The sequence below is a fragment of the Physeter macrocephalus genome, chromosome 18 (assembly GCF_002837175.3).
Source record: "Physeter macrocephalus isolate SW-GA chromosome 18, ASM283717v5, whole genome shotgun sequence".
NCBI classification, from domain to species: domain Eukaryota; kingdom Metazoa; phylum Chordata; class Mammalia; order Artiodactyla; family Physeteridae; genus Physeter; species Physeter macrocephalus.
The window spans coordinates 31,488,864-31,516,478 of record NC_041231.1 but is presented as its reverse complement, the minus strand read 5'-3'; the positions used below and the strand labels follow the sequence as shown (position 1 = coordinate 31,516,478).

The following is a 27,615-nucleotide window of genomic DNA, read 5'->3' as shown; positions in this document are numbered from 1 at the left end:
ACTCAATACTCTGTAATGAACTATATGGGAAAAGAATCTAAAAAAGAGTGAATATATGTATATATATAACGAATTCACTTTACTGTACAGCAGAAACTAAAACAATAATGTAAATCAACTATACTCCAATAAAAATTAATTAAAAAATAAAGAGATGTTAACAGAGTTAATCATTTATCTAAAAATATTATCCTATATTTGAGAGGAATAAAATTCAGGAGAGCAATATTTTAAATTTGCAAAAACAAACAAACAATTTAGTTATTATTATAATTCTATTATTACAATTTTAATAGTCAAAATTCAAACTTCTGTTATTGTGGTATAGGAACAATAATTTCTTAGCACTATCAACTAAACACTTCCCCTCGGTGCCACTATATGGCACATTTAAAGATGCACGCCAAAGAGATGTTTACTTTGCCTTGAGCTTGGTGGAGAGGTGGAATATTTTGGGGTCAGCTCGGCCAGTGTGGGGAAATAGTAACAGTAAAAGCAAATTATTAAGCGTTCCTTTCTTCCAGATAGCAACAGATTAACGTAAGCTTTATCTTACTTTGTATAAGGTGATGAATGCTAGAACAGCAAATGGGTCTATCCAAAGATTACAATTATGATATAGCCTAATCTTTTTTTTCTGCCTTGTACTATTATTTAAAGTTTACAAAGATCTCTTGGCTCAAATGGGATGTGATACTCATCCTAAAGATATCAAGTTATATTCTTTTAATATTCATCTATTTAACTGAAAATTTTAATTGTGTTTTCATATAAAATAAGAAGGTTTTAATGGTCAATTATTACTTATGTCGACATTTTGGTAATAAATGTGTGTGGGTGGGTGTATACATATATATATATAGCCACTGACCGATAGAATTTCAACATATAAAGCACATATAAAGATTTTCACTCTAATATGCATTTGGAATGCTCACTTATATTTCAAAATGAATATTCAGATATTAAAGCAGAATGATATACCTTGCTTGTATTACGTATATTATCACACTGACTGGCTACGACGATTAGCTATGTGATTACGTGATAACGGACCAGGCACAAGTGCAGAGAAGCTAGAAATGACTGAAATATCATTTGACTATTAGGCCTTCCAATGGCAAAGTTGAAGCAAAGCTACATACATTTTGACTAAACAGTAAGGCCAAAGCCAGACTCGGATGCATCTCTACCCAGTGATTTACAATGGCCTTGCCTACTGTTTGTCTCATTAGACTGTGGGTGCCATAATGGTGGGAGTTTTGCTTCTTTTGTTCACTGCTGTATCCCCAGCACCTCGCACAGGGTGTAGCATATAGAAGCCAGTCACATAAACGAGATAAAGGAAGGAAGGACCTAAGGAATGAACAAAGGAGGATGGTGAATGGTATCTGTGTTCCCCTCCCTGTGATCTGACTCTCCCCGACTGGCAAGTACTGGGATGACCGAGGAGCAGGCCCACGGGATGAATGCTGACCACAAATGACCAAAAGAACATAATGACTTCTTCCAGAGCTGCCATTTTCAGAGACCAGGCTGGTTTTGAGATTTGTTTTGTTTGGGGTCTCTCTAAAGTAGGAAAGTGAGAACGAGAGAGAAGCATTTTCCAGGTCTCTAATCTTGATACATTTGGCTCAACAGAAAATCACCTGTTCTGTAGGAGTGGATAGTTTGTGTGATCTGACGTGGCAGGGAGAAAAATCAGGTGACAATGCATGGCAGGGCAGAACTGGGACTTTAGACACTGAGATTCCTGCCTCTAATTCCCCTTTCCTAATAGTCCTCAAATACTGATACTGCAGCTCTATTGCGCTAGTTGATATGTGAAGTAACGGTAGACAAGGGGTCTCTTTATTCCGTCTCTCTCTCTCTCTAGTAAATCTACAAAGAAAAAAAAAAAATACAGAACTGCAGAACCCTGCCTTCCTTAGATTGCATGGCAGCCTATTTGCTAAATGTCAAGATATCCCCAAATTTCCATAGCTTTAGTTTAACTTGTGAAGTCCCTAGTGAGTCCTTGGAGGTTGTGTGTGTAGCTCGTGTGTATTTTGTTCATTACTTGAAAAGTGACAGTGGTTTGGTGTCAGGAAGAACTCACAAAATGGGTTCACTTTATTTTTCAGACTTTGTTCTGTTCTTTTGGATATTTTATAGCCAATTCTATTCTTTCGGATATTGAGCACTTGTCTGAGTGGAGAAATCTCTGCCACAATTATTGTTACGGCCATGAGTACTCTAAAGAGGTTTCCAAGCCCATCCAGTAGGATCCACTTTTTAGCTTTGACCAGAGTCCTTCACCATTCGCATTAAGGCTTAGATCTGAGTCAATCAAGACTTACTGACCATGTATTATATGTAACGCATTATATGAAAACTAGCCTGATGTATAGATTTTTCCAGGTATGAGTAAGGAATCTACACATTGCTGGGGCTCACAGCAGGCTGCCCCCAAGTACGCCACATGCAGTACTGATTATTCTGAATTAGAGTTACTTGGAAAACAGCCAGTAGCGGGAAATGATATAAAAAAAACCCCACACTGACCTCCCTCTTTCCCCCTGACAGCAGGACATAAATCTCCTACGTGAAAGTATCTTCGCTGCACCAGGAGGATAGAAAGCATCCTTATCACCAGAGCTAGGGGATTCAAGGCTAAGAAAACTGTATAAACAAATTTTGTTACTTCTTCATTAGCTTCCTATCCAAAGCAAAAACCCCTTTGTTAAATCTTCACAAATTATTATTTGTTTGTCTATAAATGATATATAAATAGCCTAGTTTGGTCACTTTGTGGGTCTTGTTTTTATGAGACCTCCTATGCGAACGAATTTAATTTTTTCCCCGTTAACCTGTCTTGTGTCAATTTAATTATTAGACCAGCCAAAAGAACTCCAGAGGGGTGTGTGTGGGGGGGATTTCCCCCTCCCCAACAAAATAAATGTACACATTCCAAGGGAAACTTCAAAACGACATCTAAGGGGCTTCCCTGGTGGCCCGGTGGTTAAGAATCCGCCTGCCAATGCAGGGGACACGGGTTCGAGCCCTGGTCCAGGAAGATCCCACATGCCGTGGAGCAACTAAGCCTGTGAGCCACAACTACTGAGCCTGCGCTCTGGAGTCCGTGAGCCACAACTACTGAGCCCGCGTGCCTCAACTACTGAGCCTGCGCTCTAGAGCCCGCGAGCCACAACCACTGAAGCCCGCGCGCCTAGAGCCCGTGCTCCGCAACAAGAGAAGCCACCGCAATGAGAAGCCCGCGCACCGCAACGAAGTGCAGACCCTGCTCGCCGCAACTAGAGAAAGCCCGCGTGCAGCAACGAAGACCCAACGCAGCCAAAAAAAATAAATAAAATAAAATTTTTTTAAAACCCCCAAAACCGACATCTAATTGAGAGAGAAAATATCTTAAGCTTCTCTTGTTCACACCACCTGACTCTGATGGCCTGTGCTGTTTTCCTTTCCGTCCTGGCCCCACCGATGGCAACAACAATTATAAAGATAAAAATAATAGTTCTTAGATTTGTGTCAAGTGCTCTGCATATATTATTAAATAGATACCTCACCAACAAGCTTGTAAGTATCGTTAGCCTCATTTTACAGATGAAGAAACTGCGGTTCAGAAGGATTTAGTAACTTACCCACTGTAACAATGTCAGCAGCACAACTGAAATCCAAACTAGAATTGTCTCACCCAAAGCTTTTGCTCTGATGCCTGTGCTGAGCCTTATTTTCCACATAATCACTACAATGTTTCCAACCAGATTCCATATACTGAAGGCTTTCTGAAATAGCAGTTCCACCCCAAATCCTGTGAACCAGAAGCTATGGGCTGGGGGTGACAGCTTGTAAGTCCTTACCCATGAACCCAGGGAACTTTCAAGGATTCCAGAACTAAAGCACCAGAGCCCCAGAGGCTTCCAAACAGCCTGATGATTTGGCATCATGCCAAGAAGAGCATCTGTATTCCTCGGAGGCCTCATACCCCTTGGCATCCCTGCAGTGAGGTGATCTATACATCACAGCACAGGGGGTTTTGCCATAAAACAAACAAGACACTGAGGAACATGTAGAAAGTATGATCTCAGCGGCACTTGACCTCTCTTGAACAAAGGCTCTGATCCAGAAAGAAGCTGGAAGAATGGGCTTGTGGAGATCCAAGCGGTAGGGGGCGAGATGCTCAGGTGTGTTGGGAGTCTGCATGAGGACTCAAGGAGACCACTGCCCTTTCCATTCCTCTCTCTCCTGGGAACCAGGTCTTGTATCATTAAATTGATGGCAGCCTATGCTGAGGGTCTGTCCTCTTGCTCTGGAAAGCATTTTGGCAATAGTGCCCTTTCTCCTTTGGCTGACGTGGCTTTTTGCTTTCCGTGTGCTTAGAACCCTACAACCAGGGTTTGGGGAGTTAGAGGACTTTAGGGCAGCCTTCCTAACTTTTCTGAGCTTCTTTTTTTAATATGTAATGAGGGGAAAGTGAGTATCTATTTCTTAACACTACCGTCTGGGATTCAGTGATATTATAATGGGTTTTTGGCTATCAGCAATATTAATCAAGAAATGCCATCCACTGTACTCAGCCCTTAGCTTGGGTCATATTGTTTTTCAACACCAACCCCATGGGGTAGGATGTACGACTGCCTCCCTTGCAAAGTGTTAGAAACTGAAGCTCAGTGAGGAGCATCCAGTTGCCCAAGGTGACCCAGTGGGTATAAGTGGTGGAGCTGGGATTCACAGCCAGTTCTGGGCATCTCTACCATTTAGTACCAGGTGGCTCAGTGCCTGGTGCCTAGGATATTTGAATAAATGGTAGGAGCAATTGTTATTGAGAATGACTTCCCCGAGGAAGGATGATGATCATCAGTGGCTCTCCTGGAATTCTGTAAGCACCTCTGGCTCTTCTTTGCAGATGTGCACACACAGCACCTCACAGTGCGGCTGCCTATGGGCTGAATTCCACCTGCTGAGCTGAGCGCCTGCACTGACGTGGAACACCTGTGTGCCAGCACATTCATCACCACTTAAATAGGGGCAGTGATTTCACCCACAAAATAACTGAGTTTACGGAAAGGAAATGAGCCCTCTCAGATAGTTCTGCTGAGTAGTTAACGCTAATTAAAAAGACTTTCTTCTAGGGAAGTGATTTCTTTCAGAAAGGCAGGGGAGCTGAAGGAGCAAAAATTACAGCCTTTGGGTTTGGCTCCTGGCTTAGCTGTGTGTTATCTGTGCAACTCTGACCAAGTCACTTAACCTCTCTGAATCTCAGTAGTTCCATCAGTAAAATGGAGTAACAATAGTACCTGTATTATAATTTCAGTAGGGCATTAAATAAGACATTGACTATGAAGTACTTAGTATAGTACCTGGCCCATAGAAAGTGTTGGATCAATGTTAGGGATTACTATTTTAGACTCAGATCACTGTTTCGGTTTTTTTTTTTTTAACGTCTTTAATGGAGTATAATTGCTTCACAATGGTGTGTTGGTTTCTGCTGTATAACAAAGTGAATCAGCTATAAATAAACATATATCCCCATATCTCCTCCCTCTGGCGTCTCCCTCCCTCCCACCCTCCCTATCCCACCCCTCTAGGTGGTCACAAAACACCAAGCTGATCTCCCTGTGCTATGCGGCTGCTTCCCACTAGCTATCTATTTTACATTGGGTAGTGTATATATGTCCATGCCACTCTCAGATCACTTTTTTTTTTTGCATGTCTCCCTTCTCCCTCTCAACAAGAATGAAGCCATGATAATAATAGCCAGCAGGACTACCATGTGATAGGCACTGTTTTAAGTGTTTTATATATGTTAATTCATTTAATTTTCTCAAGAATGTGGAAAATGAGGCACAGAGAGTTAGGTGACCTGCCCAAGGTCACAGAGCTGAGATTCAGATCCAGCACTTTGCCTTCCTAGTCTGTGTTCTTGACCACAACACTGTACTGCTTCTATGCACCAAAGAATCTAAACCAAGCCTCTCTTGTTTTCTTATTAGTGAGAATTTAGAGTTTCTGGGCTGTATCTCATTCCTACAGGTAAGTGTAGGAATATTTTTCCTGATCACTAAATAACAACTACAGCAGTTTTTCACACTTGGGGAGACGTGTATTGAATTGTATTTCCACTGAACAGTGATTGGGCCATCAGTCCAGTTCTCAGTTCACGTCATCATCGGATGTAATTGGCAAGTAAGCTCAGAGAAGATACTCAAGGAGCTGAACTAGACAGGAAATGGACCTACTGTCATTTAGTCCTTAAAGGGCTATTACAAAATACATCCTTGTTTCATACCCACCCAATGCTGGACTCCTCGTGAAATCAGAACTTTCACGGATGTCTCACAACTGGATGGAGCATCACTGTCTAACTGCCAAACTCCAGTCACCACTTGATTATCCACTTCTGAAACTCCTACCAACTCTAGAAATTTCACCAACTCGCTGTTACTTGCAATTCCTGAAAATTCTGCATTAAGTTCTACCATTATGGCTCTTCTCAGGATTAGCTAGATGAAGAAAAAAAAAACAAAACAACTATAAAACTCTTGAGAGAGAAGGAGCCTTGGATACCACTTATCAGGACACGGTAAAGCCAGAAAGCTTGGTGACCTACATAAGAGAGGGTGGCTAACTGAGGATGCAGCACTTGGAGCACCTTCTCCAAAGCTTCTCTTCTAGCATCCTGCTCCTTTCTACCAGCTACCCTGCTGATTGTTGTTTTAGCAGCCAGCCTACTTTCACCTTCCAGCTCTTAAACAAACACAAACTGGCTTTCAACACAAGTTGTGGCTTTTGGACGATGCTTGCTGGTCTCTGAGCATCCCAAACTGTGATTAGAATTGTGCTTCCTCCTAATCCACACATCTTCAGGGAACCTAGCAAAATTGAATTTCTGGGTCAGCGTTGGCCTTTACCATTTATGATTTAATTAACTTTGAATGAAGCTAAGCCTTTTCCTCAGAAAGGAAAAATGAGAGAAATGGTATCCAAGCTTTCACTCAGTATTACATAAATGTCTTCTGGACTGCGACCTTGAGCTGGAGTTTCAAGAAAGGTAGACAAGAAAGAAGCTGAATCTCAGGAGGCCTCCCTCTTTTTTCCATCTGGTGGCTTTGCAGTTCTCAGCAGCTATAGTGGCTCCTGAAGAACTGATCACTCTGTGCCCAGGTACTCAGATGTTTCCAGCCAGCTTTTCTCCAGGCTCTACAACATCGAGGGCCATGTCTGTATTATCCCCCAATTTACACTAATGCCTGGCAAACAGTATGTGCTTCATATTGGCTGACCAATATGCCTGTCATTTCAAGTTTACTCTGGGCCGTAAAGAGGCTTCAGGTTTCAAGATGGAAATCCAATCGTACCCGTCCTGGCTTAAAATCTTCCAATGGTTTCTCCATGGTCTTAGAATGAAGACCTTTCATGTGCTTAGAAGGCCCCGAGTTGTCTGGTCCTGCCTTGATCTTTTGACTCTTCCTGTAGCACATTCTCCCTCTCTGACTAATCTCTATTCCCATTGCTCTATTTTAAGTCCGGGAACACATCCAGCCCCTTCCTCCCTCAAAGCCTTTGCACATGCTGTTCCCTAGCCAGGAATGCTTTTCCAGCTCTTCTCATGGCTGGATCTTTCTCATCCTTCAGGTTATCAAGTCACGCATTACCTACTCTGAATGAGCTTCCTTGGCCACTTGAGTAACATACGTTCCCATTACTTTGTACTGTAGCAGCCTGTTCATTTCTTATGGAACCAAATTACATTCTGTTATTATCTTGTATATTTATTTGTTCCTTGTTTGTTGCCTGTGTCCTTTACTAGAATGTATGTTCCATGAGGCCAAGGCTTGAGGTGTTATTCATGGCTGTAGCCCCAGTACTAGTTGGTCACAAGTAGAGCACCCCATGTACACTTGTTGAGGAAATGTAAGTGCCTACCTTTCACATCATTCCCTTATACCTAAATTTCAAAGGGGCCATTCAGGAAATGTACTCTGTTTCCATTTAAACCATTCCAAGTACAGAGAAAACATTTTTAGCTAAATTGAGGAAGGAAGTACCATCAAAAAGATGATACATGAGGAAAGGAATTGGAGGGCATGACTTCCTTTTCTAACTCTGTAACTGACTTAATGTGGGATGATTTAATGGAACTGTATTTCTATGAATAATTTGGGCATAATAAGCCCAACCCACTCTGAGTTGTGCCATTAGGACAAATAATATATTTCACAGAAGAAAAATGTTATAGCAAGTCATTGTGTTTTATTCTTTTTTTTTTTTTTTTTTTTAAATATGTTCTCATCAGATAAGATGCCATTAGAAGATGCTAGGGCTATAGCAAGATTTACCCATTAGGGTATTTTATTTTCTTATTCTCTTGGAAAATGGCAGGAAATGGTTTGATTGTATTTTCAAATTCTTGACAGTAATGAAATCCATGTATCATAAAGCCCACGGTTTGTCAGGGAATAATAAAGTTGTTAAATAATCAAATACCAAGTGGCACCCTTGGTTTCAACTCAGAAGAACATAATTTCAGAGGAGTTAGCACAATATTGGGCTGCTAACTCAAACTGCCTTTCTTTTCAGCAAAATTACTTAAATTTCTCTTGTATTTAGTCTTCAGGACATGCTTTCATTGGAGGGTAATATGCACTGTAAGAAAACACTGAGAAAGACAGTCATTTGGGAGTATATCTTGTACTCAGGGAATGTATCAGGTTTCCTTACATCATTTCTCCCAAATTAAAGTAATTTGCATATCATCTTCCCAATCTATGCCATTTCCACATACCAAACAAGATAGTTTCACGATAGTTTATCATATCTAGGTACCACCTGTGCTATTTTTTACTTAATATTTTTAAATTTAAATTAATTCACTTTCTCCAAATAAAACATACAGATGGCTAAAAAGAACATGAAAACATGCTCAACATTGCTAATTATTAGAGAAATGCAAGTTAAAACCACAACGAGGTATCACCTCACACCAGTCAGAATGGCCATCATCAAAAAAGTCTACAAGTAGGGACTTCCCCCGTTGCACAGTGGTTAAGACCCGTGCTCCCAATGCAGGGGGCCTGGGTTTGATCACTGGTCAGGGCACTAGATCCTACATACATGCTGCAACCAAGAGTTTGCATGCCACAACTAAGGAGCCTGAGAGCCGCAACTGACCCGGTACAACCAAAATAAATAAATAAATAAATAAATAAATAAATAAAATCATAAATATATTTTTTTAAAAAGTCTACAAGTAATAAATGCTGGAGAAGGTGGCGAGAAAAGGGAACACTCCTACACTGTTGGTGGGAACATAAGTGGTACAACCACTACGGAGAACAGTATGGAGTTTCCTTAAGAAACTAAAAACAGAACTACCATATGATCCAGCAATCCCACCCCGGGACATATATCTGGAGAAAACTCTAATTCAAAAAGATACATGAACCCCAATGTTCATAGCAGCACTGTTTACAATAGCCAAGACATGGAAGTAACCTAAGTGTCCATCAACAGACAAATGGATAAAGAAGAAGTGGTATATATATATATATATATGTATATATATACAATGGAATATTACTCAGCCATAAATAAGAATGAAATAATCCCATTCACAGCCACGTGGATAGACCTAGAGATGATCATACTAAGGGAAGAGTGTCAGAAAGAGAAAGACAAACACCATATGAGATCACTTATGTGTGGAATCTAAAATATGACAGAAGTGAAACTACAGTAAGTCCCCTATATACAAACCTTCAAGTTGTGAACTTTCAAAGATGCGAACGTGAGTTTGCATGTCCAGTCACGTAAGTTAGTTCATGTTTCTGGCGTAGACTGTCACGTGCATGCATCCTCTACAAGTTGTTGTGCTTTTGTGTACTTTACTGTACAGTACTGTATAGAGTACAGTAGTACAGCATCTTTATTTCAAGCCCACATGTCCAGAAGCAAGCATAAAAGCAGTGGTGATGTAGCTGGTACTGTACTGTACTTTTCAAGGTACTGTGCTGTAAGATTAAAAATGTTTGTTTTTATGTATTATTTGTGTGAAAAGTATTATACACCTATTACAGTACAGTACTATGTAGCCGAATGTGTTAGTTGGGTACCTTGGCTAACTGTTGGACTCATGAACAAATTGGACTTATGAACGCATTCCCGGAATGGAACTTGTTCGCATGTAGGGGACTTACTGTATTTAGTAAACAGAAACAGACTCACAGACATAAAAAACAAACTTACAGTTACCAAAGGGGAAGGGGGGGGGGGGGGTGGAGGGATAAATAAGGAGTTTGGGGTTACCAGATACAAACTACTATATATAAAATAGGTAACCAACAAGGACCTACTGTAAAGCACAGGGAACTCTACTCAATATCTTGCCAAAAAAACTATAATGGAAGAGAATATTCAAAAAGAATATATATGTATATGTATATTGAATATATATATGAATATATATGAATATATATATTCAAATATATATTCATATATGAATAGATATGAATATATATACTATATATAGAATATATATACATGTATATATGTATATATATGAATATATATGTATATGTATATACTGAGTGACTTTGCTGTACACCTGAAACGAACACAACATTGTAAATCAACTATATTTCAACAAAAATGGGAAAAAAAAAGAAAAACACTGTCTTGTGGTAAGAAAATTCCTCTGCTCTATTTCATAGGAGGTGGACAAATATATCTGGGTTCTTGAATACACAAGGTATATTTCCCTTCTGCATTCCCATGACTCCCTGAGATTGCTCACCACAAAACAGGGTTTCAATTACTCCTGCCCTGCCTCAGCACCCTCAGTGGTTTCCTGCCAGAAGCGGCAATGGTGTCTCACAAATGGAGGCAATATTTTTAAAAGTAAATACATCTCGTGAAAAATTCTGATTTTCATATTCTGGCTTCCTGCGTTAAAAACCCAGGAGAGGAGGACAACAGCACTGAGAGGATCCACAGTCGGCTTGGAAATAACCCATGTGTAGCAAAGAGACTGGTAAAATGAAGGATGAACACACACACACACACACACACACACACACACACACACGTTTTCCAACCACAAAATACATCTCACTCATGAAAACAGCCTTCTTATATTATGCACCTAATTCAAAATGACCACACACACACACACACACACACACACACACACACACGTTTTCCAACCACAAAATACATCTCACTCATGAAAACAGCCTTCTTATATTATGCACCTAATTCAAAATGACCACTTGGGGGCAGGGCCCTGGTTATAAGTGAAGAGGTGACCTTGACAGAGGAGGTGACAGAGACCTTGGACCCTCCATTGCTAGGTTTCAACAATATAGAACAGCATTTCCAATGGATGCTAATAGGTGGTAGTTGAAAAAAGTTTGGGAAACTCATGAATAAACAAAGGTAAAAAGGTTTATTTTCTGTGATTAAATCCTCAAAGCCTTTAAAATGTCAAAGTACGCTGTGAATAACTCAGAAAAAATGTAATGTCTGGCATTTCCCAGGCTCACTTGACCATAATACCACCCTCCCCATCCTTGTTTTTCTTGGAGTAGTCTATATATTAGAGTTCTAAAAAGCACTCTTGGACAAACTGGGTCATGCAGTGTACTCCTGCATTTGTGACTGTACTTGGAAAAAAAAGAAAAAGCCAAATTCCTTGTAGACACGTGATAGGATAAGATATTAGAGTTCCAGTTACTGGGTAAAATACTTGGTAGCAGCAACAAGAGAATATATAAGCAGTAAATAAAACAGACTTGAATGGAATCTTGGTTTTAGAATGTATCAATAAAGTATGGACATCGACTAGCTGTAGGAATCGTTAAAGACAAGAATCAGAAGATGAAGAGGGCAGGAAAAAGGCTAAATTTGTCAGATGATGAAGTGGAGTTATTAGGACACATGAAAGATGACCCTCCAAAGGGTACTTTTTGGGATAATCAAAATCAAGTAGCAGAGATGACAGCTAGAGATCAGTAATGGGAAAAACTGTGAGTAGAAGCAGGGAGGAAAAAGAGAAGAAATGTAAGCTTCAAAGAAAAGAAAGGATGGAGAGGATGCAGAATAAGTGCAAACATGAGACGAGGAAGAAAATGCACCTGCACAAACAGGCTCATTCATCCTCTCAAGACAAAAGTGGAGGCAGAGGAGAAGTATTAGCAGTGAACTATGACAAAGAAAACGGCAAAGAAGAGAAGTGGAAGAAGAATTTGGCTTTAGAAGGCAGCTGAGTAGAGATTATAAGGAGAATGTATATGTTAGAAAGGAGAAAAGAAGAGACAAGAAGAGACATGAATTTTGGTAGATTTCATACTCTGGGTATATCACTTTGAGATACTCTAGAAATGGCAAATACAGGGCACGTGCACCTCTTCCTGCATGAGTCGATCATGCATTATTTTCCTCGGAATACAGATTTGGCTTCAGAACACTTCTCAACACAGCACTTTGGACAGCCACTACAGACTGATTTGACTTGACGCGAGTTATGAAAGTTGCGTTCTTACTGTATTAAAACACAAACAAACAAGCCCTCTGTGGGGTTTTGGTAATACTCCCTCACTGACTGAAGAGGAATAAAAAAATTATACTTCTTCAGTGTGAGATGTATTCATATGGACATAATGCATGTGGATGGATATGAGTAAGTGTATATGTGAAATATAAGCATATCAAGTAGGTCGACCAAAGCATTCCATATTTATTTCTAATCTGAAACTCTGTTTTAAACATTCATACGCACATGAAAATCAGCTCATCATTTACTCTGGTAACTGAAACCTTTAAACCCAATAAACTGAATTATATTTTGAGTTAAAATAGCCTAAATGAAACAACAGCCTGTTAGAATAACGAGAGCTTTCTCCTTCCTTCTCTAACATATGATACCATATTGGGCTCGACATGTTAAAAGGTTAGCGTAAACACCAGAGAGGTTTTTCTTACCCCTACATGACACATTTTTCAAAGGCACATATAAATAATGCAACAGCATAATAGCATTGATTATGATCCGGCTGTGGTGACAGTTGGGGGAAAAACTGGGATTTTTATCAACGGTGGTAAAAAAAAGAAGTTGCATTCATTTTCAGTTTGAAACTCAGTTTACAAAAAGGGAGGAAGGATGGTGTGCGACAAGTTGCTTTGGTTTCCATTTCCTCCTCCATACACTTGTTAATTTCACCCAGATCTGAGCATCTAAGGTCTTTGCCTATTCATGCAAAGAACCACTTGAAGGCATACAATGCCCTCAGATTTTTCTCTAGTCAGGGAAACATTCAGTGCTTTCTTTGAACTATTTTGTTTGAACATCCTGGTACCTTATTCCTGTTCTGCCAAACAGCTCCTAGTGCTTTGAGGGAGGAGAGGCAGTGAGCTGCCATTATGGGTTATCCTTTTTATGACTTTCTTCTGAATTAACAACAATAAAAAAAGATGCTCATTAGCCTCGGCTGGCTTAATTGAGATAGAAAAGAAAAGGAGAGAGGCAGTGGGGAGGGAGGAAAGAGAGTGGTGATCTCTCAAGAATTTTTGCAGCCTAAGAGTCTATTGACTCTCATCATCATCGCTCCTGGGAACCAATGCAATAGAATACTAACTGGTCTCCTGCATCGACTCTGGCCTTCTCCACTGTAGTCAGAGTAATCGTCTCAGAACACATATCTAATCATACATGCCCATCCTTCCTCTCCAGGGCCTAGCAAGGTCCTTCATGGTGTGGCCCCTTCCTGCCTCACCGGCAGCTTATGGCATACCTCGTTCTCTGGACTCTAGCCCCACTGGCCTTCTTTCAATGCCTCCTTGCCCCAGGGTCTCTGCTGACCACAGGGCCTTTGCACAAGCTGACTCTGCCTGGAACGTTCTTTCTGCTCCCAACCCCTTTGCTCAACTTTTAAATATTAGACCAAATGTCTTATAACTCCTCAAGAAGGCCTACTCCGACTCTGTCTCCACAAACTGGTTCAGGTCCCCCTGCTGTCTCCTCACAAAGCACTCTTTCTTTCTCAGCATTTATATCTATTTGTAACTATAAATTTGTGCCATTATGTTTCTGCTCCCCCACTCTATAAGCTCTGTAGGGCAACAACAGGGACTATTTTCCTTTCCACTGTTCAACAGCACCCTGTACACAGGCACAGTGAGCATCTGACAAATATGTGTTGATCTAACAAATTAATAGATTGTGCCTAATGTAACATACTGCTTTGCTGATATAGTCATAACTGTGGCACAGAGAAAGGTTTTTAAAAAAAATGTACATACCATAAACAAAATATTATTTGGTAAATATAATGAAAACAGATTTCTATCAAACTCTCCGACACATCCTACTGAAGCCTGCAGGTTGTAACTAAACTCTCTAAGGTGATACATAGAGCCTCCAGAAAGGAGGCTGTGTCTTGAATTTCCTTCTGTTCTCCTCTCTGAAGGAGTTGGAAACATTATTAAGGCTGCCAAATAAAAATGTAGTCAAGTCATTTTGTTTGGAAAATAAACAAGGTGTATGTCTCATATAACCTGCTGGGGAAACCAAACCTTTAATCTGCAGTTGGCCAAAATGGTGCCAATGAGAAGAATCTTCTGGAAGACGAACCACGGAGAAACATAACTTACGTTGGTTTTGAAGCCTCGGCCTGGTCGGTCTGTAGTTTCTCTCCTCCTTCCACCTCCATCGTGCAATATACAATGCGATTTGGAGCTAAGGATTTGAGGCCTTGGACTTCCATGATCACCACCTGGAAACAGAGTCACACACAGCAGAGGTTATTGCCAAAGTCTATGGGCAGCATCACCCGGGGAAAATATATACATAAGAAGTTACAAAAAACCCAACAGGTATCTGATGGTTTCTATCAGGTTTCTACCAGCCATGCTCGGACAAGTCCAGCATGAAGATACAATTCTTCATAGTGTATCGCATTGCCTTGCAGATGGAAAGACGAGGTTCAGTAACTCAGAAGCTCATAGGAGCTAGACAGGTTATATGAAACGGGCTACTCTTTTCTGTGTTAAACACATAGGATGGGGACTTCCCTGGTGGCACAGGGCTTAAGAATCCACCTGCCAATGCAGGGGACACGGGTTCGAGCCCTGGTCCAGGAAGATCCCACATGCTGCGGAGCAACTAAGCCCGCGCACCTCAACCACCGAGCCTGCGTTCTAGAGCCCATGTGCCACAACTATGAAGCTCGTGCGCCTAGAGCCCGTGCTCCACAACAAGAGAAGCCACCGCAAGGAGAAGCCTGTGTGCCCACAACGAAGAGTAGCCCCTGCTCGCTGCAACTAGAGAAAGTCCGCGCGCAGCAACGGAGACCCAACACAGTCAAAAATAAATAAATAAATAAAAATTAAAAGCACACACAAACATAAGATGATTTTTCATTTCCACAAGAAATAGACTCTCCTATTTTTAAAAAATATATAGTCTAGCTTTTAACTCAGAACGTGATGGACACATAGGCCAAGGAATTCACTTTCCTCTTTACAATAAAATAAGTGATAACACAAGTGCTAAGATAAAGGGCAAGCACCATTTAGCATGAGAGTCAGAGATACAATAGGGAGTAGGGGGGACTGTGGCAAATGGGAGCACTCCACCTAAAGGGAGCAGTTACTACTCAGTTGCAGCCCATTGTTGCCTTGTTTTACCCCAGTCCAGAGTTGCCAAATACTCCAATTTCTCCTACTGAGAAATGGAAATCAGAATCAGAATCAGAGTCAGAAATCTGATTTTGAAATTTTGACAATAATTTTAAAGGGGAGAAATAAAATACACAAACTCTGTGCAGGCCAACATTGTTGGGTCAAAAAAAAAAAAAAAAAAAAAAAAAAAAAGCCTGCAGTTGCATACTGTCTGTCTAGACTGAGGGAAAAGGCTGGTGTTTCGATGGAACAAGTTATATCATTTACAATTCCTGGCATTTCCCACCACTACCCTCAAACTCCATTCAAGCACCTGCTATTTTCATATTTAGTGGCAGGTGCTGCCACTCATCAGACAGAAGGGAGAAGAGAGGAGAGGAGGGGACAGAGGGGAGGAGAGGACAGAGACACTGATTTAAAAATCGGAAACAAATGACTCACAATCAGAGATCTCTAAAGACCAAGGTATATTAAAAAAAAAAAATTACTGGATTGTACTCCAAAAGAGGTAATGGCATTACCCAAGAAGGATGTGGGTGTGCAAAAAATGTACGCTTTTTAATGGGCTTGATGCAAGGAAGTACAATAGGGCTGGCATTGAATCAGGATTCACAGGTCAGTTTTGCTGCTTAATAGCCCAGGGGCTCTCAAACTTAGTGTGAACCAAAATCACCTGGAGCGCTGGTTAAACCAGACACGGCTGGGCTTCACCTCCCGAGTTGCTGACAAGCAGGTCTGGGGTGGAGCCCAAGACTGTTCATTTTTTTTCTTTTTTTAAAAACTTGTGTTGGAGTATAGTTGATTTACAATGTTGGGTTAGTTTCAGGTGTACAGCGAAGTGATTCAGTTGTACCTCTACATATATTCATTCTTTTCCAGATTCTTTTCTCATATAGGTTATCCCAGAATATTGAGTAGAGCTCCCTGTGCTATACAGTAGGTCCTTGTTGGTTATCTATGTTATATATAGTAGTGTGTGTATGTAAGACTTTTCATTTCTGACCATTTCCCTGATGATGTGGATATTGATGCTGCTGATCCAGGAGCCAGTGTACTACTCATGTGATGTTAGGCAGATCTTGACCTTGAAGTCACTGCACTTTTCTTTCAAATCTCCTGAGCCTCAGTTTCCTCATCTGTATAGTGGGGATAATGATACGTGTTCTCTCTCTCTCTCCATGGCCGTTGTGTGAGGATCATATGAGATGATGTATGTAACTGAAATTTTTACACTGGGTGGAAAGAACCGTCAAATGAAAAGAAATGAGGGGCACTGGAGAAAGAATACAATTTTTAGAATTTTAAAGATGAGTTCAAATCCCGAATCTGCATTTTCACTTGCTGTGTAATCATTTGCAAGGTTCTTAACCACTCCAAGGCTTTGTTTCCACATCTGCAAATGCCTTGAAAGATTGTTGTGAGGATTCACTGAGTGAATGATGGTGAAGGATTCTACAAATACCTATTACTTTTCATCAGAGCACTCCACCCACCCAGGGCCATGTCACTTGTAATCCTGGACCTCAGTTCTCTTACTCCAGGTAACGAATCTCTGCTGTCCCTTCTAGACATGCAATTCTATAATTACATAAAATATGTCTTGTACCAACCTGCAAATTCAAACCTAGTCTGCCCTGATGCTACGACAGGCCTCTCTCTCTCTCTTTTTACCCCCCTAACTGTGTCTGCCAAAACACATTCACAAATAGATACTCAATGCCTTTTGCTGGCTGGTTTAGTATGATGTCCAATTTAGTGTTCTAATTAAACAGTATTTGGGAAGCCTAGAGCATTTCATTCGGTACTTGTACTTACAAGTTACAGCCTGTTTGAATCATGTACGTCTGAGAGTATGGTTGGGGACTCTCCCACGTCTATATTTTAGATAATCAGCTGTGTAATATTGAATACTGATGAAGAATTAGAAAATTGCAGATTTAAAAGCTTCATGAAAATCAATAAACCACTTCCCCCCCACTTTCAGCAGAAAGACAAGAGGCAGTAGGGAAGAAATTGCCACCTTTAATTGGCAATATTCAAATTCAAAGACACCTAAGAAAAAGCATTCAGTATCTCAGGTGGCAGTATTAAAAAAAAAAAAGAAAGGAAGTTTGTGTGAAATTACACTGATGATTTTTTCACAAACCAAGTGCTCTATATTTAATTGAATACTGCCTCTTCCACCTGCAAAATACATGTTGAAAACCCTGTAATGTGACTATCTCAATCTGAACTGAGCGCAGTAAAACAAATTACCTGCAGTTAATTCACAGCAAGCCTTGATGATGTTCTCAAATATTAATTTAGTCTTTACAAATTTTAATTAAATCTATAGAAATCTGATCTATTCTCTTGGTTTCCCTAAATGTTGGATTATCATAAAATCCTTTTGGGGTTTTGAGCTTTCATATGCTACGAATGGTTCTCAAACTTTGGAGTGTGTAAGCAGTACCTGGGCAGCTCATTAGGATGCACATTCCAGGGCTATACTCCGCCTAGAGCATTTATTCCTGACAATTTTATTGAGGCATATTTTACATATCATATAATTCACACATTTCAAGTGTACAATACAGTGATTTAGGGACTTCCCTGGTGGCGCAGTGGTGAACACTCCGTGCTCCCAATGAAGGGGGACTGGGTTCGACCCCCGATCAAGGAACTAGGTCCCACACGCATGCCGCAACTAAGAGTTCGCACGCTATAACTAAGGAGGCCATGTGCCGCAACTAGGGAGCTAGCGAGCTGCAACTAAGTAGCCCAGGTGCTGCAACTAGGGAGCCTGCAAGCCACACCTAAGGAGTCTGCCTGCCGCAACTAAGACCTGGTACAACCAAATAAATAAATAAATATTTAAAAAAATAAATAAATTTACTAGGTTGTAGAAACCGTCATCATAAATCGGTTTCAGAACAGTTTTATCTCCCCCAATAAGGTCCCTTATGTCCGTTTCTACCTCCTGCCTGTTAGTGTTAGGCAACACTAACCTACTTTCTGTTGCTAGATATTTACCTCTCCTGGACATTTCATATCAATGGAATCAAACAATATGTGGGGCTTCCCTGGTGGCGCAGTGGTTGAGAGTCCGCCTGCTGATGCAGGGGACATGGGTTCGTAGCTGGGCCCGTAAGCCATGGCCGCTGAGCCTGCGTGTCCGGAGCCCGTGCCCCGCAACAGGAGAGGCCACAACAGTGAGAGGCCCGTGTACCGCCAAAAAAAAAAAAAAAAAAAAAACCATATGTGGCCTCTTGTGTCTGGCTTCTTTCACTAAGCATAACGTTTTGGAGGTTCATCTAAATCAAAGCATGTATCAGTACCTTGTTCCTTTTAATTGGTGAAGAGTATTCTATCATATGGACGAACCACATTTTGCCCTTTCACCAGCTGATAGACATTTAGATTGTTTCCATTTTGGGCTATAATGAATAATGCTGCTATAAACATTTGCAGGCAAGTTTTTGTGGTGACGTGTTTTCATCTCTCTTGGGTAGATATCTAAGAGTGGAATTGCTGGATCACATGGTAATTTTATGTTTAGCTTTCTGAGAAACCACCCAACTGTTTTCTAAAGTGACCGCACCATTTTATATTCTCATCCTCTAGAGCTCTGGGTCAGCAGTTCTGGGTGGTGCAGGAAATGTGCATATTGAACCAGTTTTCAATAATTCTGATGTAGTTAGAGCAGACCTACTCCTTAAATTATATGTATGATAAACAAACATGTGAGTAAAAGTTACAGAGAAAGATTGACATGTTGAGTCTTCTGCCACAGTTCTGGCCAAAATGGGTTCTTTCTTGGGGTGATGAGACAAACTAAAAGTGTCTCCACTGCAGCAAGGGACTCTAACGGGGCAGCCAGAGGGAGAGAGAATGGGAGAGAAAACCGACAACCCACCATGAAATGATGCTAGATTGCTCTTTTTGCAACACAGGTTGCCAAAAGGTTACTTGCTAAATTGCGCAAGGTATTTACAAAACCCTTAAGCACTGCTTTAAGTCGGGGAAAGTAATCCAACGTTAAATTTAGTAAGTGGTTCTCAGGACTACATTTCCTAAGGAAAAAAGTATGGTCGCCTGGAGATGGGAAATTACTTGCCGATTAGCTGAGCTATGCTTAGCAAGCTGTTATTTTAATAACTGCTCCTGGGGTGCAAGGAGGAAAACAAGCTGATGGTGATGCATCTCATCACCCATGTCCTGCCTGCGACGCCAGGAAACTTCCAAGGGTCTAGGGCTTTTACCTCCAGGGAGAAAGATAACACGACGTCTGACTTGGAGAGCTGGTTCTCACTCTCCTCACCCATGTCCATGATGGAAGCGTTGTGGCTGCGTTTGAGTTTCTGAAGCTTGAACTCGCCGCCTTTGGAAACTGGCATGCTCTCCAAATTGGCCATGAGCAGGTTGACGGATGACTTCAGCTCTTCAATGTACATGTTTTCCATTTCTTTGGATACAAACTTGGGAAATTTGCGTTCCTTGTAAAGAAAGAGAAAGGAATGAGCAGAGGAGTAAACACAGTCCAGAGCTCTGCTGACATCTACCACTAGTGACATTTGCCCAGATAATTGTGGCATCTTGCTAGAAAAATGTTCAGCTGGGTTGAGTAGGCAGCTGCCTGCCTTCTAGTTATTTATAATCTCTAACAGGTAAGAAACACATACATAAACATATAGTAAGAAAGAGGCAAATGTTTTATTATAGTTCTATTCCCCCCCACCAAGTTTTCTCCAGCAAATTTGATCTATGGAAAGAAAAATGGGGTGATGTTCTTCAAATCCGGTCTCAATTCAAACAGTTTTTCTTTTTAGCAAAATGCAGCCAGTTGTTTTTAAGCTGAGGAGACAGAAAAGCACCCTATTTCTGGATATCTATAGAGATTTTCTCACATGAATAATTCAAAAGGAGCTCATTTGAGATGTTTCAAACACAGCCTGCGGCTATTTCTAAGAAGAATAGTTAACTGTTTTGAAGAAAAATTGAAAAAAAATTAATGAAGTGATGAAAAACATGATTAAAATTCCTTAGAAGAGAAGATAAAGCAATTCAGTATCAGAACTGAACTCTATATTTTTTCATTTCTTAAGAGTTCAGTTGTAATGGCAACATGCTTGAGCCAACTTTATACCTCTGAGTTGTCCAGGTGCCTCAGATGAATAGAGTTTGGATCAATCACCTTCTCAAAGAATCATTTCCCACTTGAAACATGAACGTGCTCTCTGCAGCCCAGCTCCATAAACGAGCAGGTGAGTGGCAAATCAAATCAGTTTCCCTTTTTTTTTTTTTTTTGCAAGTGACAGAAAAATCCACTTGAACTCGCTTAAACAATGAAGGAATGTATAGGTTTGAAAATGTCCTAGGGTAGAACCAGCTTCAGGCAAGACTGGCATCACGAGTCAGATAATATCATTATAACTGAGTTTTTCCTCCAAAACTTGGTTTGGGTTCTTCTGGGCTGGCTTCAGGCTCAGTCTGGCTCCTTCTAATGTGACAAAACGACTGCTAAAGATCTGTACCTCACAACACCACATCACACTATCTAAAGGAAGAGTGAACATCTCCTCCTGTAATGCTCACAGAAGATGGAGGATCTTTTATCTCAGAATCCTCACCTGAAGTCTGACTTATGTGCATACCCTGAACCAGTTTCCATAGCCAGTGATGTCATGTTGAATTGCTTAGGCCTGAGCTATTTCCTCTGTCCCTGTGGCTCAGGGTAGAACTCCACCTGGGTCACACGGAACATGGATTGGTTTGCCAATTCTGGGGGGCAGAAAAATAAGATGTCTAATATGTGGGCACCTGACTTAAAATCATCCAGCTAATTCCACTAAGTGGCCAGCAATCAACTGGACTTAATCTCTCAAGCATTTGAACTGAGAGATGTTGAGACTGCGATCAGTGGTGAAACTGTAAGATCATAAAGATAGACTCTTGGGTGGTTGCCATATTGTCCATATTGGACCAAGTGAAAGCAGAGTAAGAACCAGACAAAGAGCAAGAAAGAGATGGGGAGATAGAGGGGGGAGAGAGACTGTGAGAGAGAGGAAGGAAGGAGGGAAGGAAGAGAAGAGGAGAGAAGAGGCTATTTAGAGTCACAGAAAGGAGCTTTGACGTTTATTGGTTTTCTAATTCTAAGAAAGCCAAGTTATTCCTCTTGCATTTTAGATCCCTGAGATTCTCTTATTTTCCTTTCAATACTCAAGACTCATATCTTCGAAACTTTTGCACAGTGGGCTGGCTTTTTATCATTCTTGGGCTCAATCAGAAGACAAATGTGAGCCTCAAAAATGTGCGTATCCTTTATGACAAAGGCCCTGGGCTGCTGGGCCATCATCACTTAGAAAATATTTACTGCCGCCCAAACTGTGCCTGGCACAGTGTTAGGCATGGGGAGATCATGATGAAAGGATGTGAACTGTTCTGGAGCCTACAGCCAGTAGAGAGAAAGATCTTTAAGGAAACATCGAAGTAGATGCTTGATGGAAGAAGATGAGAAGTGATCTCTTCCTGAGAGAATCAAGGGTAGCCTTCCGGAGGAGGTGACCCTTAGGCTGAGAGTCTGATGGATGAGGAAGAGTTTGACACTGGGTTGAGTTGGCTGAGACAGGGCCACTTTTATTTGCTCTTTTCTGAGAAAAATGTAATAGGCAACCACGAATCCAAGAAGGTCTATATAACTGAATGTGGTCACAAAATACTTCCCCATCTTCTTTTGAACATGGTCCTTCTAACAAGGGAAGAGAAGAATGAGGTAAGTTAATTGATGTTAAAGGCTGCCAAGCAGCACAGGTTACATACTAACAGCCTGAAGGCTGGGACACTGATCTATCTCTTTCCTCCTTTTCCTGGGGCCCATACCTTATAACTATATGGAATATTGGAGGAGCTGGGTAAGTGTATCTTTGATTCTACTGGCAGCTGCTGGCCCTGCATTTGCCATGGAGATGGAGAGAAAAACCCCTGTGTCTGTGAAGTGGGTTCTCTCCTGCCAATCAGCCTTACTATCAAGTGTGGTCCCTTCATCACACCCATCTTTGGGACTCACTCAAGGCCTTTTAACCCCACAGTCTTGAAATTTTGGAAGAAGACCCAGTGATTACAGACACCACAACTCTGGACCAGAGCTGGCATCCACCAAACTTTCTGCAGGAGAATACTGGAAAAATCCAAAGAATGACCACTCCTCCCAGAACTTGGATAGTTCCTAATGACATCATAAAAAGATGCTTATAAAACTGAAGTCTGGGGACTTCCCTGGTGGTGCAGGGCTAAAAAATCCATCTGCCAATGCAGGGGACATGGGTTCAATCCCTGGTCCAGGAAGATACCTCATGCTGTGGAGCAACTAAGCCCATGCGCCACAACTACCGAGCCTGCGCTCTGGAGTCTGAGAGCCACAACTACTGAAGCCCGCGCACCTAGAGCCCGTACTTTGCAATGAGAAGCCCGCACACCGCAACGAAGAGTAGCCCCTGCTCGCCTCAACTAGAGAAAGCCCGCGTGCAGCAACGAAGACAAAAATATATATATATAATAAATAAAAAATAAATTTACAAAAAAACCACTGACGTCTGCAAGGGAAAACAAGGCCATTTTTCTACTCTGAGTACTTAAGCCTTGAGAAGGAATAGCATTCTGTCAATCTAGGCTGAGTTTCTAAAGGGGTCTTCAACGGCAGCCCCACTATAAACACATTTCAAAAGCAGCCTCACAGACACTAGAAGGCATTTTGGGCACAGGTATTATATTAATAGTTTCCTGGATTGGTCCTTTTACTCAAAGCTGTCCTTAAGTGGCTCAGTTTTACTTCCTCATCTTTTATGAATTAGATGGACTTCCTTTTCCTTGAATGAACGCCCTTCGCATTTAGATGTTTCTTTGAACTCAGATTCCCCTGGGTTCTTAGCTGCCTGACAAAGGCCAGAGTCCGGGAGAAGCTCCCGACACACATTCCTGCAGGCCAAAAATTGAACTAAATTTCTACCATGCGCTTGGACACAGGGTAGATGCCAGGTACAACAACATTCATTTGTAAGCTGGGGGTGGTATCATTCTCTGGTAGGAGAGGATTCCACTTTTATCTGATTGTTGGCAATGTGTGGAGCAGAACTTTTCCATCAGGGAAATATTTGGATGTCATTTCTCACCTAGGCACATCATCAGTATCTGCAATGGGACCGTAGTATGAGATGGTCCTTTTGCTTCTGCAGAGAATATGGTTTAAAGGGCAACTCCTCATTGAAATGATAGCTTGAAAAAACAATGGTGTTTCACACCCAGACCTCTGCCTCTATTATAAAAGCTGTAGTATTTGTCTTATATAATCAGCTCAAGAACTCTGGAATTTTACCCAAAATGTGGCCAAAAGAACTGGCAAATATCACAGCAGCACGAATGCCACAAGCTGCCTGTTTAAGCTCCAATGTCAACTTCTAATCACACAATTTAAATAACTTAGGCTTAATTCCTGGGTGAAATTTGGGAACTCTTTAACGTCAACACGAGAGGATTTGGGAAAATGTTTGAGCAGGGATTAAGAAGTCTTTTCTACCAGATTTTAAAAAATGCATTCAGATCTCTTCACGGAGCTTTTAAGGCAGTGTGTTTGATGTTCACAGTGAGGGCTCACACAGCCGTCTCTGATGATTCGTTGGATGTTGGTGCGACTGAACTGATAGACTACAGGGTAGGGTTGTGGGTAGAGGAAAGCCACCTTGCACTTGCCTCCCTTCTCTCCCAGGAAGAAAGGACAAACGTTTGCCTTCTGTAAGCACGTGAGGATAAGAATGCTGCTGGCGGAACCACCGAGGTCCCCATCACCTCTTTCCCAGATGCCAAGGAAATCAAAATGGAAGGGATTCAGAATTCCAGGAGCCCATCCTGCCTGCTGCTTTTGCTTCATTTGGGCTTCTGGATAAACTGAAGGGAATGCACAGCAAATTTTCATGCAAGAGAGAAAGCAGTTTCCTGGAGGGGGCAACCGTCAGGGAGGGAGGAGCTGGGGGCAGTCTTGTCCTGGTGTAACTTCCTGCCTGTCATCTGACTACTCAGAAGAAAGAACGTGAAACTTGGAATTAAAGCACTCGGCTTTCTACTTACTAGCTGTGTGAACTGTGATACGTCACAAACTCTTTGATGCGCCTAAACTGGGGAGAATCATCGTTAACTCGCAGGATCATTTGTCACAGGTCTAAATGAGAGTTTACGTGAATTGCATAGCCAGTGCAAATTAATAAAGGACTGATTAGCAGAGAGAGAGGTCAGGATGCAGAAAGGTGAAGGCCTGGGTGAAGGGCATGCTGGATCTTTGGATTGGGGTGATGGGGAAATGAGGCTCTATGTTTGGGAAGGCATTTTGTAATGGTAGTGTGCATACTGGTTAAGAGAGAAGGTTCTGGTCAGTGAATGAGCTTGGCTAAGGCCTCTAATGTCTGTGCTTCGGCCTCCTCTATGACATGGGGATACTAGGAGCACCTTTCTCATAAAGTTGTTGGAGGGTTAGGTAGGTTCTCAAATGTTAAATGCTTAGAAGAGAGTTGGGCACATAGTAAACACCGCATAAGCAACAGTTATCTTGTACACATCTTCGAGGCGCTCCCAATTCATAACGATCACCCTACCCAGAGCCCTACCTTGTCGGTACCAGCCTCTCCCTCAGTGATGTATCTCTAGCATGCACGTGTTCATTGAGACCCTCACCCCCTTTCCACGGTGGACTGATCGATTGCTCTAGGGGTTGGCCCTTGAACTAAGCGGGGCCAGTCAGAAGCCTGACTCTTGAAATTGTGAATGTGAGGGGCTTGTGAGAAAAGCGGAAAGAGGAGATTGGGAGAAAGATTTGAGAGAGAGGTTGACTGGCTGAATGGTTTCCTATTTGGCCATCCTGGAAACACGAAGAACTGTGGAAGAGCCATGTTTCCCATCTGAGAAGCAAAGAAAGATGGTTTGCAGAGAAAGAAGGAATAATGAATGGGACACACAGACTCAAGGGAAGGGGGAAAGTCCTGACCACATGGTGGCCTCTGGCTCCACTCCCTTCCTAGGTCTTGGCTGTACCTTGCCCATGGGTTCTGTGAGACATTGCTTGATCCCTAGAATCAATCCCCTCTTTTAAAAGCTTCCTTGAGTTGGTGCTTCTAATTTGCAATCAAGACACTCTACCCACCTTATAATTCAGAGAACACAGTGAATTATGTATGATGGATGACATCTATCTCCAGGAATTTCTGGTCATGATATTTACAGGAGCTGACGTTCAGCCATATGGGTTGAATTGCACACCCTCAATAAAATTCACTGTGATGCTACAAATAGAAAAATCAGGGCATGCTAAAAGAAGATAAGCATGGGTGCTTTGTTTTAATATCTTTTCAGGAACTAGCCTGTATCTGAGAACTTGATATTTAATTTTTAGTAGATGAGATACTTCTCACTCTTCCTCAGTATTAGCCAGGCTGGTTTAAGCAGAAGTAGAATTTCCTTTTCTTGGAATCCAACTAAACTGAAGGAAAAACAGTTACCCAGTTGACGGTCAGGAAGAAGTAGATCCAGGGGCTTGAACACCCTGAGGATCTCAGTAAATTCTGACTGTTTATCTTTGTATGTATGTTAGCTTCACTCTTTTATTTTCTTTCCCCTACATTGGAGAAATAAACATGGCTGCAGACATCTTTCTACCACTACAAGACACAGCTCTGTTGGCCTACAGTCCACAGGTCCACTGAACGGGTTCATTGGTTTAGTTGCATCCATTTCTGGACCAATCACTAATGGCCGGGGCAGCCTGGGAGATGTGATTGGTTCCACTTGGGTGAGGAGTCCACTTCCAGAACCAAGTAACTGTGGCAAGGGGGCCACTGGCATGAATGAATATTGCAAAAGAAGACAGTCAATTTCCAGGAGAACAGGAAATAGTAGTGGGCAGATTCTGATAGAAATCCTCCTGAATGTTTAAATATACCCTCCATATACTTTGACCAAGATTTACTTTAGTTGCCTATTTCACAGGCCAAGAAAGTCTAGTTCTAACTTGTCAGTAACATCCTTAGGTATCAAAATACCCAGTGGTGTGGGCCAAGGGAGAGAGTTTTTTGGGTTTTTTTAACATCTTTATTGGAGTATAATTGCTTTACAATGGTGTATTAGTTTCTGCTTTATAACAAAGTGAATCAACTATACATATACATATGTCCCCATATCTCTTCCCCCTTGCGTCTCCCTCCTTTCCACCCTCCTTATCCCACCCCTCTAGGTGGTCACAAAGCACCGAGCTGATCTCTCTGTGCTATGCGGCTGCTTCCCACTAGCTATCTATTTTACGTTTGGTAGTGTATATATGTCCACGCAGCTCTCTTACTTTGTCCCAGCTTACCATTCCCCTTCCCCGTAACCTCAAGTCCATTCTCTAGTAGGTCTGCGTCTATATTCTCAACTTGCCCCTGCCACATCTTCTTTATCCATTCATCTGTCGATGGACACTTAGGTTGCTTCCACGTCCTGGCTACTGTAAACAGCTGCACTGAACATTGTGGTACATGACTCTTTTTAAATTATGTTTTCTCAGGGTATATGGCCAGTAGTGGGATTGCTGGGTCGTATGGTAGTTCTTTTTTCAGTTTTTTAAGGAACCTCCATACTGTTCTCCATAGTGGCTGTATCAATTTACATTCCCACCAACAGTGCAAGAGGGTTCCCTCTTATCCACACCCTCTCCAGAATTTATTGTTTGTAGATTTTTTGATGACGGCCATTCTGACTGGTGTGAGATGATATCTCACTGTAGTTTTGATTTGCATTTCTCTAATGATTAATGATGTTGAGCATTCTTTCATGTGTTTGTTGACAATCTGTATATCTTCTTTGGAGAAATGTCTATTTAGGTCTTCTGCCCATTTTTGGATTGGGTTGTTTGTTTTTTTGTTATTGAGCTGCATGTGTTGCTTG

General features: G+C 41.5%; 1 protein-coding gene across 8 annotated transcripts in view; it reads right to left on the bottom strand.

The window, feature by feature from the left end:
• CADPS (calcium dependent secretion activator) overlaps window positions 1-27,615 on the bottom strand; it is a 489,257-nt gene that overhangs the window by 234,453 nt on the left and 227,189 nt on the right. For all 8 annotated transcript variants that reach the window (XM_024124105.1, XM_024124106.1, XM_024124104.1 and 5 more), the window contains 2 exons: window positions 19,914-20,147; window positions 14,644-14,765 (listed from right to left, as the gene is read on the bottom strand). In XM_024124105.1, coding sequence (XP_023979873.1) covers window positions 14,644-14,765; window positions 19,914-20,147 — 356 coding nt within the window. The remainder of the gene's footprint in view (window positions 1-14,643; window positions 14,766-19,913; window positions 20,148-27,615) is intronic.